Here is an 18,378-nt window from a genome sequence, read left to right on the forward strand (position 1 = left end):
AAATGAACAGACAGGAAATGACCTCCTGGCCCACAAAGCCATGTTGCTTTATGCATCACAATATATGCATAGCCCACCCACCCTCAGCTGTGTGGTCTCCTGGGAGTGGTTTAAAAAAAAAACCCAGATAAAAACCCAGGTTAATTAGGGGGGAAAAACTGCAAAATACCTCTCCAACTCCCTTAGGTGATCGAAACCATTCCAGGAGACCAATCTGGCCCTGATTTACATTACAGGATATCTACCTCTTGTACGAGATGATCTTCGCCCCAGAAACAGGCCCAGCTCTCGCTTGAAGGAATACAGCTGGGTGCGATGAATCAGTGTTCACCGCACCAGCTGGCAGCCTGTCCCACAGGCCCACTGTTTGTGAAAGGAAGAACTGCCTAACATCCAACCTAGTTCTGCCCTTACATAACTTAGAAACTAGTCAGTTGAAATAATTGGTCTGCATAAACACAATCCAGTCTCTTCATTATTTTATAATCAAATCACCCCTGAGTCTGCACTTCTCTAAAGTGTAGAATCCCAGCTCATTGAACCTATCTGGGTAACTACGGTATTTTAAAAACTGGGAATTAATCTTGTGACCCTCCTCTGCACCCTTTCCAAAGCCTCAATATCCCTCACCATATGAGGAGGCCATAATTGGACACGGTATTCTAACTGAGGCCTAACCAAGGTCTTGTATGAGGACAAAATGGTATGATTTGTCTTATAGTGAATTGTCCTATGAATACACCCTAGAACCCTGTTCGCTTTAGCTATAGCTTCATGACATTGGTTTTGAACATTTAGTGATTGATGCATCTCTCTCTTCTACCACTGGTTTTTAATTTTTTTCCCCGTATGTTTAGCATTTGAACTGCCCATTTGCATTACCTTACACTTTTCCAAGTTAACATCATTTGCCAAATATGGGCCCGACCCCCAGCACATCTGGATCTGCTTGCAGTAGTTGAGCATCCTCTTAGTATATCTTGTTATTGTCCGCAAGAGGGTGGGAACATAGCATGGTCCTAGGCTTTAACCAGTGTCCCCATAGCTGGCTTCCAAGAGGTGTGAGGGATCTTCCAGGCATGATTCTGCTGTTCAATTTTTCCTCCTTATTCTCTTTCCCACCACCTCCACCCCCCCCCCCCCCCCACCCCCAGCTGATGGATTTTAAAACTATTTCTCATAACCACCTTTCTCACACAGCTCAAATTCAAAACTGAGAAGAGGGAGACTTACATCTGTGTCCATTCCCACTATATAGCATTACACATCATGATGCTGTAATCTATTAATCTAGTTGATCTCCCATGGCATTGCTTGTGGGGAGTCAAGACGTTGTACAGTATTCAGGTCAAACAGGGTTAGAGGGTGAGAGTATAACTCGACCCAGGTGGAGGAGAGGAGGCAGATGGGAAGACGGAGTGGAAGAGAAGGGGGAGGGAAGAGGATAGAAGTGGGGCTGTTCGCTGATGATTGCACAGTGTTCAGTTCCATTCACAATTCCTCAGATAAAGAAGCAGTCTGCGCCCACATGAAGCAAGTCCTGAACAATATCCAGGCTTGGGCTGATGTGTGGCATGAATGTTACTTGCCACTTAAGTGCCAGGCAAAGACCATCTCCAACAAGAGAGAGTCTAACCACTTCCCCAAGACATTCAATGGCATTACCATCGTCAATTCCCCACCATCAACATCCTAAGGGTCACCATTGACCAGATACTCAACTGGATCAGCCATATAAATGCCGTGGCTACTAGAGCAGGTCAGAGGCTGGGTATTCTGCAGCAAGTGACTCACCTCCTGACTCCTCAATGTCTGTCACTACCTACAAGGCACAAGTCAGGAGTGTGATGGACTACTCACCACTTGCCTGGATCTCAAAAGGCTTGATACCATCCAGGATGAAGCAGTCCGCTTGATCGGCATCTCATCCATTAACCTAAAGATTCACCCCTTCCAGCAGTGCGTCTACAGCGTGCACTGCAGCAACTCGCCAAGGCTTCTTCGGCAGCACCTTCCAATCATGTGATTTCCACCACCTAGATGGACAAGGGCAGCAGGTGCATGGAATCAACATCACCTCCAAATTCCTCTCCAAGTCACACACCATCCTGACTTGGACATATATCATCGTTCCTTCATCATTGCTGGGTCAAAATCCTGGAACTCCCTACATAACTAATGTAAGGAATCTTACAACACCAGGTTATAGTCCAACAAATTTATTTTAAAATCACAAGCTTTCGGAGATCATCCCTACATAACAGCATTGTGGGAGCACCTTCACTACATGAACTGTGCACCATGTGTAAGAAGAAGGCCCAACACCTCCTTTACAGGACAACTAGTGTTGGGAAATAAATACCTGCCTTTGCTGCAATGCCCACATCCTGAGAATTAATTTTTAAAAAGGGGAACAGGGGAAAAGGAAAGAAGAAATGAGGAAGAAGGGTTAAAGTGGTGGGAACTAAGACAGACAAACCACCTCAACAGAGAGGTGAGGCTGATAACCTCTTAACTGGGGGTGGGGTGGTCCCCAGTCACCTTCCCTTATCCAGGCCTGGAAATTTAAACTCACCTTTGCTTGTAGGGGTTGGGGGTGGGGGGGGGCGCGAGGCAGGAATTGTGGTGAGCTGTTTTGCCTCCCAGTGCATTGGATTCTCCTCTCTCCAAGGGACGGGAGTGAGTTGAAGACTGATACTGATGCCTGTTATTGGAGGAAGAATTCTATTGCCGCTCACTTTGGGGGAAGGGAGGTTAAAATGGAGACTCTGTGGAGGGAGGGGTTTTAAAGTAGCAGGGTCAGTTGATTGAGGCACGGGATAGTCAGCCAGTGGGGAGTGGTGTGCTGTGGATGGGAAATGCATTTGATGGGCGAACGGAGTTGCTATAAAAGGGGAAATGAAGAGGGGGTGGGGATAGCCTCTGAGGGAGAACTACAGCCAGTGGGAGGTTGGGGCAGGGAAGGGATTGGCAGCTGGTGGATGGGTTGTAATGGGATGCTTCTTCAGGGTTTCAGCTTCTAACATAATTGCTACCTACTTGGACTCACTCCTTGTCCAACATGAATTTTTGATGGCACAAAATTGTACTTGGTTGCTTTCCTTTCCAATAGAAACAGGCAACTACAGGCATTTTCCGTCCTCATTTCTCTGATTAGTTTGAGTATTTACTTGGTACCTTTTGGGCTGTCATGTAAGATTAGTTGGTGCCCCAGTGTTTCTAAATTGTCATGTAGTATTATGTTGACAGCACCTTCCTACAGGTGCAGTAACTTTGGATTTATGAGACCATTCACCATTTTTAATATTTTATAAATAGACATTGCTTCACTTTCTATTAGGTTTCAATTGAATATTTCTTTGGTATCTCTGGATTTGATGTCAAAAGGTTTACAAAGCATGAGCAGGGTTTGAGCTCTGATTCAAGACGACACCATTCTGTGCCCACATGGTTCGACATGCTGAGTTACCAATTGCAGCTGTCCCACCATTAAAGAGGTCCTAAGTGGAAGCTAGCTGCTTACCCTACAGAGCGGGAGAGGAAAGTAGAGAGACAGCTGTTTTCCCAATTCCCCATCTCCTCCATAAGTGGCTGCTCTCACAAAATGAAGCAGCATTGGCGGAGACCTACATTTTTTTTCAATTGAGAAACCGAGGTGAAGGGCCAAGGTTTAGTGCAGGCCATTACAAAAGTTCATAAGTGTAGGAGAAATAAGAGAGGAAATGACCATAGCAGCATTTTTTAAAACTTAGTTATTGGGATGTGGGTGTCGCTGGCAAGTCCAACGTTTACTGCCCATCCCAAGTTGCCCTTGAGAAGGTGGTGGTGAGCCGCCTTCTTGAACCACTGCAGTCCATGTGATGAAGGTACTCCCATAATGCTGTTAGGTAGGGAGTTCCAGAATCTTGACCCAGTGACAATCAAGGAACGGCGATATATGTCCAAGTCAGGATGGTTCGTGACTTGGAGGGGAACTTGGAGGTGATGCTGTTCCCATGCACCTGCTGCCCTTGTCCTTCTAGGTGGTGGAGGTTGTGAGTATGGAAGGTGCTACCGAGGAAACCTTGATAGAAGAACAAAAAAGTGATAGAGTTTGGAGAAGTTGGTGAATGGTCTGTGGGAGGAGCAGGCTTGATGGGCTGAATGGCCTTTTATTATTCCATGCTTTCTTGTGCTCATGGGAAATTCCAAATGACATTATTTCAATGTTGCTGTTAATATTTCATTGCTTGCTTCATTTCAATTCATACTTAAGGTGAAGTTTTGAATCTTTCTTTTGTCAGGTATTTCTCCATTATGCCAGAATCTCTTTACACTGTATGACCCAAATAAAAAACTCTGGTTTCCACCCAATCACATCTTCAAAGTCGATGAGAAAACAACCCTGAAGTTACATTATCGGATGAGGTAGGATTTAAATATTCTTTTCTTGTGATGCTGTAATATATATAAAATATCAGAGGATGTTTATTCCATTAAATTTCCAAGTGGGGAAGTGCTTTTTTTTTCTCTTCATTTTCCTCTTCTGACTCTCCGACGTGGCTGTTTTTCATATGTAAACGTAGACAGTGAGTGTTGGCTGGCTGTTCAGTCACAAGAAGCTTTCAAGGCCAAACCGGTCCTTTCCAATATACAGACACGCATTGTATTCCAGCAGGAGTCATTGGCTGGTGATTAGATGTGAGATATATCTGTTTTCTTTTTTCCTCCCTAAACCAAGGGGAGAGAGATGTTAAAGATGTATAAATTGTAACTGGATTATCTTTGACATGGAAACTTGTCAGCCAGTCATCATGCGTAGGGTAGCCTATTTAGAACTCGGGATGAAAAAGAGCAGAAAGCTCAGAAAAGCAATGACCCACAGTAGTGTCGATAAAAGAAAGCAGCAAAACTGGTTACGACAGAGTTTAGAGGAGTTAGTGAATAACTGGCCATCATTGCTACAAGACACCCCTGTTGCACTCTCCCCTCTGTCAGCTTCCTCAGCTGTCTGCCCATTGTCACTCTTTCATTCAGGCCTTGCCACCACCTTAGCTTTGGCATTCCATGTGGTCTTCTCCCAGTTGGGACCCATTCCATTCACAGGAACCAGTTAATTACATAGTGAGTGAATACACGTTGAAAATCCTAGGTAATAGACATTTTAAAGCTTCTAATAAAAGTACTACAGCAGGTTTTTAACCTATTTGCCACATAAATTTCTTCCTAAATTCCCTCCCCCCTCCACTTCAGAACCCACATCATCTACAACTGAATAAGGGGCGGATAGGTGTCTGAATTGGTTTCCCAGCGGCACTTAAGGGGACTTGACTGTTCTGCTATTTTTCCTAATAAAACAAAAAGCACAATACTGCAGATGCTGGAAATCTGAAATAAAAACAGAAAATGTTGGAAGCACTCAGCAGGACAGCCAGCAATTGTAGAGAGAGGAAGGTAGGGACAACATTTCTAATCTGATGACTCGTCGTCAGAACCCCTAACGAAGGGTCATAAGACCAGAAACATTGACCCAACCTTCCTCTCTCCACACATGCTGCCTGACCTGCTGAGTGTCTGCTCATTTCCCGTTTTGCTTATGGGGACGTACCTGGCTACTACTAAACTTAGGTGAACCTAAGCAGAGTATGACCTCAAGCTTTTCACTACGCCATGATGCCTCTTGTTGGTCATCCAGCATACTGTGTCATGATGTATCTCTTATAGCCTGATGGATTACATTTTGGCATTGCCTTCTGTCAGTAAATGTGTAACTTCTGGGTGTCCAAGTAACCAGTATCTGAAGCCTGATTTGCTTCCCAGTTATAAAAATAACAGTTCACTTGCTTGCTTTAGATTATAACTGACATACTCGGGCACATGGCCAACTGTGGAGGTGCAGTACAAAAACCAGGTAAACTTGATCTAACCCCAGTCAACCTGCTGTGCAACATTTCATGGTGGGGAGGGAAATATAGAAACCTGTCTCCTGTTCAGAACTAAACTTTGAACAGTTTTTAAAGGATCTGAAACCAATGCTTCACATATAAGATCTGTTTTTAAAGTATTCCATTGTTGCACATGCTTCCTCATTTCTTTTCTTTTAAGGTTTATACTGAATTCAGTAAAGTTTACAATACACTTTCTTGGGTTATATTGCAGGTTACCTGGTATTTGGAAATGCCTATATTGAACAGCTTACTTAGTTCTGGACATTTCAGTATCACTAAGTATTGGGGGTCCATGGGGTCAGCATTTTCATCTCAGATTAGGGGATTGCCTTTAGGGCACTCCGTGGTGTCAGGAATATTGCTGGGGGCAAAAGCAATTGAACAATTGGCGCAAAGGTGCCTGAGGACCTAAGTGCCGACAGAAAAAAGTAAAACATAACTCCTTCGGGCATGACATCCCGCATGCCCGAATAGACAGACACTGGCCAGGAGGGTGGATGTTTTTCTCAAATACATATTTCAGTAATCCACCTGCCTGTTTGAGGTGGGCGCTTTCATCCCCAGAAACTAAGCCGGGGAGGCCGCCAACTTCACAATTTACTCCATCTGACAGCAGCCATTTTCCCCCATATCTGCTGTCTCTGTAAAGCACCTGCTGGAATAGTATATGAATTCTACAAAATGCAATATCAGCTTGAACAATAGATGCAGTGACAGGGATGTGAATTCATGTATGAAGGTAAACAAGAGAGCAAACTGTGCGTGCTGAGCACAGTCTTCATGTGTCGTATGTTTTGTTAGGCAAAGAAGCTCTGAATTGTAGAGAGCCGGGTCCAATTTATGCAAATTTAAACCATAGCTTCTGTTCTGTGTCACATTATGGAAACATTGTTGGGCCAGAATTTGAGATCAAAATAAGGGCATGGCTAATGGCACTTGCCGTTATTTATGGGTAGATGGTGCAGCAACTTCAGGTGAGGAGCAGATGTGTGATTAAATGTGAATATCCAAAAGTTGCTGTCCAAGATGTGCTGCTCCACTGTTAGCTTCACGAAAACTGCATCTTGTCCTCAGCCTCCCTGATCTGCAGGAAAGCTGATCTAAGCTTCATATTTTGTAAATGGCGAGAAGCTAGAAATTATAGAAGAGCAGAGAGATTTAGGGGTCCAAGTACACAAATCACTAAAAGCTAGTGGATAGGTACAAAAGATAACTTAAAAGGCTAATGGAATGTTGGCCTTTATCCCAAGAGGGCTGGAATACAAAGGGGTGGATGTTATGTTACAGTTATATAAAGCCCTGCTTAGACCCCATTTTGAGTACTGTGTTCAGTTCTGGGCACCACACCTCAGGAAGGATATATTGACCTTGGAGGGGGGCAGCGCAGTTTCACTAGAGTGATACCGGGACTAAAAAGGTTAAATTATGAGGACAGATTGCATAGACTAGACTTGTATTCCGTTGAGTATGGAAGATCAAGGGGTGATCCAGTTGAGGTGTTTAAGATGATTAAAGGAGTTGATGGGATAGATAGAGAGAAACTATTTCCTTTGGTGGGGGAGTCCAGAACAATGGGGCATAACCTTAAAATTAGAGCTAGGCCGTTCAGGGGTGATGTCAGAAAGCACTTCTTCACACAAAGGTTAGTGGGAATCTGGAACACTCTTCCCCCAAAAAGCTGTTGAGGCCAAGTCCATTGAAAATGTCAAAACTGAAATTGATAGATTTTTGTTAGGCAAGGGTATTAAAGGTTATCGAATTAAGGCAGTTAGATGGAGTTAAGATACAGATCAGCCATGATCTAATTGAATGGCAGAACAGGCTCGAGCAGCTGAATGGCCTAATCCTGTCCCTATGTTCCTAAGTGATGCTTATCTGAATTTGAGCCCCAGTCCTTAGATGTTGAAAAAGATAGTCCTCTCCAATCTAGTTCCCCAGTCCTCAAGAGCTGCACAACCTGACCTTCTGGCAACATTTTTTTCATGTGCCGCCAGCAGCTGTTTCTGCTCATTTGTGCTTTGTGTGGCATCCAGTGCATTGCCCTCTGGCTCACTCTCAAACTTCCTTGGGATGAACGTCTGTGTTGGCCCTTTGGTGGATTGAGTGAGGTTATTAGCATGTTGCGAAGTGCTGGACATACTGGGGCCTGTGTGTTTTTCCTCTAGCACATCAAGAGGAAGAGAAAATAAGAGGTTACAATGGTGTCCTGATGAGCAGAGTTCACATGTAACTTTCAGTAGAAAAAGGGACATGAAGGCTTCATGATATGGATTGCTAACACTTAATGGGGGGCACAATTGGATGAGAAGAAAGATAGGCAGAAGTTCACTCTCAATCCACACCTGGCACATATGCTCCTACTTCCCCCTCTGTGACCACCCTCAGGATTGGCAGCGCATCTACTTCATAGGAGGTAAAAGGTTTGGGGGAGTCCATTACCTGTTGCAAGTCTACTTATTTGACAGTGTTGCATCATCTAATTTTGGTCGGTGCCTTGCTAGGCCCTGTTTGCCTTTTCAGGTGCACATAATAGATCCCATGGCATTATTTGAAGAAGAGGAGGGAATTCTCCTGTTATTCTGGCCAATATTCCTCCCTCAATCAACACCACCAAATACAAATTAACTAATCATTTATCTCATCTGCTTTTTGTGGCATCTTGCTGTGTAAAAATTATTTACCACATTTCTCTATAAAACAAAAGTGCCCATACTTAAAAAGTAATTAATTGGATGTGAAACACTGGTATGTTCTGAGGATGCGGTGAGGCAGTGCGTAAATGCAAGCTCACTCTATCTATACCCTTACTGGTTTCTCCTAGCTGTGCCACATTACTGCATTTTATTTCTTAGAACTTTTTAGTTAATGGCATCTTATGAGCAGACATTTTGCATAAACTCCTCCATGATGATATCATGACGTTCAGTTTGATTGACATCATGGAGTGCTGACAGTGCGCAGTTATCTCCATCGCTGTGGAGGAGCTTCATAAAGTCAAAAAGGGAATCTTCAACTCGGTAAATTCTGCTTTAGGAAACCACTGGGAAGTTGAAGTTTCGGGCAAACATTTTGGATTTGGTTAGCGCTCGGCTGGTTTGTTTGGTCGACACCATTGTTAAAGTAGGCAAATAATTATTTCATTTGCCAGAAAACTTAATCTAGCCTAATTATCGTAGGGTGAATCAAGTCTATTTTTGACTTGATCTAGCTGTTATGCCTTCCGTATTTCCATGTGTGTGGATTTTAAGCCAAATGAATAAAATGTCTAAACACTGTGCTGCAGGTAAGGGAAAACATTTTTTCCTCTGAAATTTATAAGGCAGAATACAAGGCATTGTGCAGTGGTATTTTCTACCATTGTAGGGATACTCCTTGGGCTGGATGCAAGAAGACCTGCACTCTGGTTGATATTCCTGCTGTCACATTTAACTTCCAATTACTCTCTTTTCTATCTATTTTATTGACATTACTGTGATTATTATCCTTTGCATTTCTGTCTTATTCCTCTTACTGTGCGATTAGGAGAGAACAAAATTCAAAGGAGCAGTAACCATAGTAATATCGAAAAATAGAGAAAAATAACAGAGACTGTAATGGGAGAGAGAGTTTGGAGTCATGGGGTGAGATATGTTTCTAGTTGCTGTTCACATCGTCAAATATTGATTTGTATCCTGTTATTAGTTACATCAAATTGGTGTGTGTGAGATAGTCACCTAACAACAAGATGTAACTAACAACAAGATACAAATCAATATTTGACGATGTGAACAGCAACTAGAAACATACAGTGGTAAACTTCTAAGACAGATATATTGGAATATATCTTTTTTTCCACTCAGACCCTACAGCACCGATATTTACAAGGAAATGGGGAGGGTGCGAGGGAGCGTGGTAGCAGGGGTGGGGGTGGGGGGCTGGAAACCCGGCAAGGCCAGGGACGCGGAGGTCCTACCAAATTTAACGGAAGGACCTCATTAGAATTTTTTTCCCCATTTCCTGCCTGGCAGCCGGCCAAATTAACAGGCTGACCGGCTGCTGGGCGGGAAAACCAGGAGGCCGCAGCCATGGACCATTGGGGACAGTCTCCGGCAATTGCGATCTAGGGGTAGGCTGCAAATTGGGGGTTGGAGGTGAGGGAGGGAGGTCGCCGATCGCGCAGGGGCTAGAGAGGGGCTGCGATCAGCAGAAGGGAGGCCGCAGGTTTGCTTGAAGGGCCTGGAGGAGTACTGCTGCTCCTCCTGGCCCCAGAGCAGTACTATTAAAAGCACTTACCTTGTGGAGTCGGCAGATCCCCCTTCCCTTTCGCTGCCAGGTTTCCTGAACCCTGGGAAACCCGACCGGCAGCAGTTAAATTTAAATCGGGCTCCTAATTGCACTGTGGGAGCCTGATTTAAATATGATAATGAAGTGTCCCGCCTCTCCAAGACCGGAAACTTGCACGGCTCGAAACCTGCTGCTGTAAAAGCGGCGGGTTGGGGACGTGTTTCCCGTTTTTTAAGGGTTTAACAGCACCCCCCCCCCCGACCTACTCCCACCCGTCGTGGCGGTGGGGGGGAGAGGGGGTTAATATTGAGGTCTTTGTATCATGTATTTACTGATGTCACATTAATATTGAAGAGCTTTGGGAGAAATCCCTGGTGGAACTCCCCTCCATGGGGGTCACCCTCAGGATTGAATGACACATCGATCACAATGTCACCGGATGATGCAACAACATTCCCATCGAGGTGGCCATGAGTGGATTCCGTAAAGGTCTGAAAAACCACAGTGCAGGGAGTGATTGCTGGAGTCATTGTAGCAGAGAAGCCGTGCAAGTTTCCGGTCTTGGAGAGGCGGGACAATTCATTATCATATTTAAATCAGGCTCCCACAGTGCAATTGGGAGCCCGATTTAAATTTAACTGCTGCCGGTCGGGTTTCCCAGGGTTCAGGAAACCTGGCGGCGAAAGGGAAGGGGGATCTGCTGTTTGTTACAGCAACTGGGCTTTACAACTGGTTCTACAATGTCTTCTACAGTCATATAGCCTACCGACACTCACTGTCTCGGCTCACACTTGAAGAATGGCCACTTGCATGAATATTGGATGGCGACTGGCACCCATTAAACAATACCCTAGTATGAGTCAGCACCTGCAGAAGAGGAGGGAGAGAACTACGAAAATATAAATAAAAAAATAAGTTAATAACACAGATGCAACTTGATTAGGAATTATAAAACCAACTATGTGGATGCTGAGTCATTGAGTATATTAAAGGCTGAGATAGATTAATTTTTGGACTCTCGGGGAATCAAGGGATATGGGGATCGGGCAGGAAAGTGGAGTTGAGGTCAAAGATCAATCATGATCTTACTGAATGGCGGAGCAGTCTCGAGGAGCCGTATGGCCTACTCCTGCTCCTATTTCTTATGCTCTTCTCACACTTCAAGATATCACATGTTGTTACAGATGCAAAACCATCTTAAAAAAACTGTAATTAAAAAAATGCTAGTCAAAATGGGTGACAAAACAGACATGGACAACTACAGACCCATTAGTCTTACTTCAATTCCATGTAATATAATAGATGCAATTATCAGGAGTAGTTTTAGAAAAATAACCTTGTAAGCTGCAGTCAGCATGGCTTCAGTAAGGGAAGATCCTGCCCAAGCAGCCTCCTTAACTTCTTTTGAGGAAGTGACAACCCAAGTGCCCTGTGGAAAACCCTATGATGTGGTGGTGTACCTAGATTTCCAAAACACATTTGAAAAATTTACTTATAAGAGGCTCAAAGCTGTGGGGATCCAGAGTAAACTCTGGGCAAGGTTAGGCAATCGACCGAAGGGTGGAAAACAATAGGGATTTGTAGTTATTTTGGGATGGGGGGGAGGGAAGGGAGTATTTAGTGTTGTACCCCAGGGCTCAGTGTTGAGACCGCTATTGTTTTTAATTCATCTCAATAACCAGGATTCAGAAACTCAATGCAAAGTCTTACTTTTCAAGATACCAAGCTGGAAGGGGCAGTGGATTCAGAGAAGATAGCTCAGAAATTACAGAATGTGTTGGCTAAAACATGCATATGGGCTGAAAAATGACAGGTTAAGTTTATTATAGACAAATGTAAAGTAAACCCAGAAAGAATATAAGTCAGAGGTGATGATTAAACTGTGCTCAAACTGCACTTTGAGTTCTGTGCCCAATTGCTGAGAAACAAGGGAAACAATCAAGTGCTGGAGGCAATGCAGAGAAAAGCCAAAAGACTGATCCTTAGTGTCAAGGGTCTGAGGAAAGACTGGAGAAAATTGGGCTTTTCAGCCTGGTAAGGAGTTGTCTGAGAGACGATCTTTTAGCAGTATATAAGTTAGTTAAGGGCATAGCAAAGGTAAATCTGGACGATTACGTTAAATTAAATTACAGTAATTAGACTGTGTGGCCTTTAATAGCTGTACCTTAGGAGTAGAATAATACATTGTATGTTATCTGTGTATCCTTTGTCTTATTGTGAGCACTGCCATGAGAGATCCACTAGTTTTAATTATAAAAGTGAGAATTCAGTCCAATGTAACCCTTCTCTAAAAGCTGAATAATGAGTAGTTTCGAACTGCTATTAACAGGCTTATTCTTTCATACACGCCTTTTCAGAGCTTGGTTCCATTATCAGCTTTTTATACTTGATCTGTTCACTAAATAGTCCTTGGAAACTCGATGGTTTAACAGCAGAGCTTTAAAATTTAATCAACAATGTCTTTATCATAGTATCGTAGTAGGATACGGCACAGGAGGAGGCCATTCGGCCCATTGTGCCTGTGCTGGCTCTTTAAAGAGTTATCCAACTACTCCCATTCCCCTGCTCTTTCCCCATTGCCCTGTAAATTTTTTCCCTTCAAGTATTTATCCAATTTCCTTTTAAAAGTTACTATTGAATCTGCTTCCACTGCCTTTTCAGCCAGTGCATTCCAGATCATTACAACTCGCAGCATAAAAAAAATTTGAACACAATACTCCAGCTGAGGCCTAACCAGTGTTTTATATTGGTTTAGCATAACTTCCTTGCTTTTGTACTCTATGCCTCAATTTATAATGCCCAGGATCCCATTGCTTTTTTAACAGCCTTCTCAACTTGTCCTGCCACCGTCAAAGATTTGTGTATGTGCACCCTCACATCTCTGTGTTCCTGCACCCCCTTTAAAATTGTACCATTTAGTTTATATTTCCTCTCTTCATTTTTCCTACCAAAATGCATCACTTCACACTTCTCTGCATTAATTTTCATCTGCCACTTGTCTGCCCATTTCACCAGTCTATCTATGTCCTCCTGAAGTCTGTTACCATCCTCCACATTGTTTACTATATTTCCGAGTTTTGTGTCATCCACAAACTTTGAAATTGTACCTCCTACACCCAAGTCCAGGTCATTTTTCTATATCAAAAAGAGCAGTGGTCCTAATACTGACCCCTGGGGAACACCACTGTATACTTCCCTCCAGTCTGAAAAACAACCGATCACCTCTACTCTTAGCTTTCTGTCTTTTTTGTATCCATGCTGCCACTGTCCCTTTAATCCCATGGGCTTTAATATTGCCCTACAAATCTATTCAATGGCACTTTATCAAATGCCTTTTGAAAGTCCATATACACAACATCAACCGCACTACCCTCATCAACCCTCTCTGTTACTTCATCAAAGAACTCAATCAAGTTAGTCAAACATGATTTTCCTTTAACAAATCCGTGCTGACTTTCATATATTAGTGCATACTTTTCTGATTGCCAATTAATTTTGTCCCGGATTATTGTCTCTAAAAGTTTCTCCACCAGATGTTAAAAACATAAAAATTCCACCTGGACACCCCCCACCCCCGCGATGCTCAGTGAGTAAATTTATTGCCCACAGTAGAACCGAGCCACATAGCCCAAGAAGGTCTTGGGTTTGATCCCAAATCTGTGCTGGGTTATCCGATCTCAGCCACTATCTAAACTTACATGTGAAGAATGGCCACTCGAATACCAGCTGCTGGTATTCCCCATCCCAGAGTTCAGGAAAAGAGAGGAGAAAGAGGAATAGTATGAGACACAATATTATCTTGTAGGAACAGTTTAATTTTGTGCCTGCATATGCAGGTGTGCGAGAGACTGGAAATCTCTCTGGAACCTGTGATAATTCTCTGAGGAAAAGCAGCTGGTTTCTATGCATTCGTCTGATGCTGCCATTCTATAGCCAACTGAGTCAGACAAAAAGAAAATGGTTGTTCTAAACAAAATCACACAAAATTCATACTTTCATGCCTGCAGTATGAAAGGGGAACCTTTGCAGTTAGTGTTCTGAGCAGCGGTTTATGGTTAGGGGTTTGGATAAGTTATGGCACAGGACAAACAACAGGTGCAATAAGTTGTGAAGTGCAATGGCTTTAGGATAGGTTGGGTACAATATTCATCTTAGCATTTGAGTAATATACATGCATTTTGCATCAATTGTTTTTATAAAAGAACAGTAAGCTTACATTTTCTTAATTTAATTTTTCAAAATATAAAAATTAAGATATTGGTAATCTGTATTTCTAATTTCATTGAGAGTATATTTTCACCGCTCTGTCCTCTTTGCATCAGACACTACCTGTGCATGAGGTGAGCAACCTGCTGCAGACCTCCACCAATACTGTTTGATAGTGATAGCTAGGAGAGGGATGAGATCATCCTGGGCATGACCCTGCCGCACAAGGAGGCTCCTGCCCTTCTCGCTGCCTCTCCAAAATGGCATTGGTGAGATGATGATCTCAGTAGAACGTAGTGGGGTTAGTGGGAAGGGTGATGGATGCTGAGTTACACAACTTCATGTTATAAAGCTTCATAGGTCTGTTTATTCTGTTTGAGTCAAGTGTTGTTATTGGCACACAACAGCTGGTTTATTTTTAAAGAAAAAACAGAAAAAGTTGGAAATGTACAGCAGCTCAATCAGCATTTGCTAAGAGAAAAGACAAGTTATGACATTTCGGGTGTGTTCTTTTCAACAGAACATGAAGGGTACACACCCAAAACCTCATTTTTCTCTATACAAATATTGACCGGCCTGTTGTGTATTTTCAGCTTTTTGTTTTTCATTTTTATTTTGCTGCTTTCTTTTTGTTTAGCTGATTTGGAATAGCTATTTATAGACAGGAGCAGTGTACAGTGGCTTTGGTATAAATGGACTGTGTAAATACCAATTTGACGCAAACATTTGAGGCTCTGTCTGCTTATCAGGAAGACCCAGACTTGAGATATTTAGCCCATGTGTCAGCCTTGTACAGGCTCCTTGCTAAGATATGTAACTATTGAAGTTCCTTCCAATATCTGGCTATGTCTGATTAAATTTTAACGAATTTTAATAGCTTTTCTTGATGGTCCAGTAGGTAAGTGCACTGTCCAGTGTGGCACTGATCATACAGGTAAGGAAAACACCAAGTTCAATCCCCAGTCTTGACTGAGTTAGCCAACCTCAGCCAGGGTAGCTGTAGGGAGGCGATAATTGGCGTAAATTTTTCTGGACTCGTTTTCCTGGCTAGGTTGCTGCTTTCCTGACTGTTATCCGTGGACCACCTGATGGAAAGTATATGTGTGTGTGGATGTCAGGTGAGGACAGGATTAGACCCAGCTATTGCACAACCTTCGTACAAATAGCTTTCCAACACCCACTGTGCAAAATGGCTAATTATGTGAGGTAATGAAGGACGGTCAGCATCCTTGGAACTGTACCCAATATGAGTCAGCTGTTCATAGTACCTTGAAAATGATGTCTTTTGCGTCACTGTTTCCTTTCCAAATCTCAAGTAATGATAAAATCTTGTCATCAGGATCTACTTTAAAAAAAGGCATCTCAGCTTCCCTGGTGCCTCAGTTGGTAAACACACTGCACATTATGGAATTGAGCCTGTTGTTATGCTATCTATGTTATCTTAAAACAAGAAAATCTCGTTGTGACTTGTGCCTGGCCTCTGCTTAGTGTCTTCCCTTTGATGCCACAGCCAAGACTGAGAACTTGTGGGGACTGTAGGAATAAAATACAGTATTAAACAGCCCATAGCGCTGCACGTTGGACATCAAATGCTCTCAGCCACCACGGCACTGTGAGTCAAGAGTATCGATTGTACTCCGTCACTATTGCCACATTGACTGACCTCCGGCACCAACAATACTCTGTTTCTGCAGGTTCTTCTTTGGAAACTGGCACGGATCCAATGAAAACGAGCAACCTGTCTGGAGGTACTCTCCCGTACGGAAGCCGAAAAATGGCTACGATCCCAAAAGTACAGAAAACGGAACGCCTCTTTTGGATGCAAATTCCCTGGAATACCTGTTTGCTCAGGTAGGATTTTAAAAAAAAAGTTTTTGATATTGGGATTTGTCAAATTCCGGAGATTCCTAACCTCAAGGAACTGCAGTTTAATTTGTGATTGATTTGAATTCTTCAGTGAACTTTGTTCAGCAATATAAGAATTACAGCTGCACGCAAAGAAATATGCAATATCCTGAATCATGTAATGCTTGTACATGTGGTTTAAGTGACTAACACAGATCAGTTTACTTATCTGGATGCTGTCAGGCAATGCTGACGAATGCACTTACTTTGCAGCTATCTTCTTGGTTTGATGCATAGAAACATCAATCTTCCAAGGCATCGTTTATTCCCAATAATTTTTAAACTCAGGTTTGACTGCTTGTTGCTGAAATTAGAATATTGTCAATTCACAATAAGCTCCTGTATGACAGCTCAACCTGCATGCGCTGGGAATATTCTGTTGAAGGCTTAATATTAGAATCAGTCAATATTGTTTGTTGAATATTGATCACAAATGATAAATAATTTACAGATTTTTTTGTTTATTATTGAAATTATGACCTATTTATTTTTGAGGTGATTTCTAAACCTGTGTTTTGCTTCTCTGGCATGGCGGGATGGTTAGGAATGCATCAGCTGCTTCCCCTGCCAGTGGCTAAAGAATCTGGCTGCCTCCAACACCAGCATAAAAATAAAGAGGGTTGCTGTCATACTTGTACTATGTACCTGGGACCACCTGCCTCTCATCTGTGATCTCCAAGAGAGTTGATCCTTTTTGTTTCTCTGGGCCTCCATTAAAATCGTACCAGGTCAGACAAAGACAGATGAAGAAAGTAAGACAGACAGAAAGAGAGAGAAAGACAAAGAGAGAGCGAAAAAGATAGTTGGAAAGAGAGAGAGAGAGAAAGAGAGACAGACAAAGTGTGCGAATGCGAAAGACAGAGAGAGAGTTCTTGGTAAAGGTTAGTGAGTAATCCTGATAGACAGTGCCATTTATGTCGGACTGCTGTTTTTTAAAGAAAGCTTACAATTTTCTTGTTCCAGGGACAATATGATTTGATCAAAGGTCTGGCACCTGTTCGAGATCCTAAAAACGATTACGAATTTCATGAAATAGAGAATGAGTGCCTGGGGATGGCTGTGCTGGCCATGACACATCAGGCCCTTAACCGGAAAATACCACTACAAGAGATCTCCAAGGAATTGAGGTGAGAGTGTGAAGACCTGGCAGAAAAGGAGGGAATTGGAATGTAACTTTGGATTAGAATTTGCTACACGGTAACTTCTTTTAAAATATTTCTTGTTCTCCACCGAATCATTGTAAATTATAAAGACTTAAAGATGTTAAAAATAGGAAATGGCCATTGGGCCCCACAAGTCCCTTTATTAATCGATTGGAACCTGTCCTATCCATCTTCCCTCCATATGCTTCAATCCTTAGCCTCTCCAGAAAGACATTTAATTGTCTCCTGAATCGATTTATACTGCCAGCTGCAATGGCCCTTCCTGCGTACATATTCCTCAACTGTTATTACCCTTTGAGTGATAGTTTTATCTGACTCCCCATCTTGCATTAACTTCCTAATTATTAACTTGCGGTTCCTGGTTTTTGAACAAACCTATGTCTGCACACAGTTCCTGTCTATAAACCCTTGCTTCCTGTTGTCATGTTTTGTCACACTTTTGTATCAACTTTTTCTCAATTGTATGCCGCTGGTCGGTGGGAGAGGACGAAGCACTCCTGGTCCTGCAGGACCCACTACAGAAAGTTGGCTTCCCGACAGGTTTACCTGGTGGCACGGTCACAGCGGGTGCCCCACTCAGCAGGGGATTAAAATGCCATTGAGGCCCTATGTATGTCATGGGACCCCCGATTTCCATTTATTACAGGCTCCTGCCGGAGTCCACTACCAAAATAAGCGGCGTTAAAATCGCAGATTGGTGGGAAATGGAGCTGCTCCATTTTAACTGCTCCTCCACTCCTTTCCCCTCTCATGGTCCCAATATTTACAAGGAGGTGGGGAGGGTGCAGGGGTGGCCGAAAATGGCCATAGAACCAGCAGGGCCGGAGACGTGGAAGTCCTGCTAACTTAATGGCAGTTAATGGGTCAATATTGAGGCCAATGTCTCTGTTTTACCTCTCTCACTGTTCACAGCC

At 43.0% G+C, this 18,378-nt stretch overlaps 1 protein-coding gene across 3 annotated transcripts in view; it reads left to right on the forward strand.

Moving 5' to 3' along the window:
- Window positions 1-18,378, forward strand: part of jak1 (Janus kinase 1) — a 168,807-nt gene that overhangs the window by 78,168 nt on the left and 72,261 nt on the right. For all 3 annotated transcript variants that reach the window (XM_067990391.1, XM_067990390.1, XM_067990388.1), the window contains 3 exons: window positions 4,284-4,407; window positions 16,091-16,247; window positions 17,265-17,428. In XM_067990391.1, the coding sequence (XP_067846492.1) occupies window positions 4,284-4,407; window positions 16,091-16,247; window positions 17,265-17,428 (445 nt within the window). The remainder of the gene's footprint in view (window positions 1-4,283; window positions 4,408-16,090; window positions 16,248-17,264; window positions 17,429-18,378) is intronic.

This window comes from Heptranchias perlo, chromosome 9, assembly GCF_035084215.1.
Source record: "Heptranchias perlo isolate sHepPer1 chromosome 9, sHepPer1.hap1, whole genome shotgun sequence".
NCBI classification, from domain to species: domain Eukaryota; kingdom Metazoa; phylum Chordata; class Chondrichthyes; order Hexanchiformes; family Hexanchidae; genus Heptranchias; species Heptranchias perlo.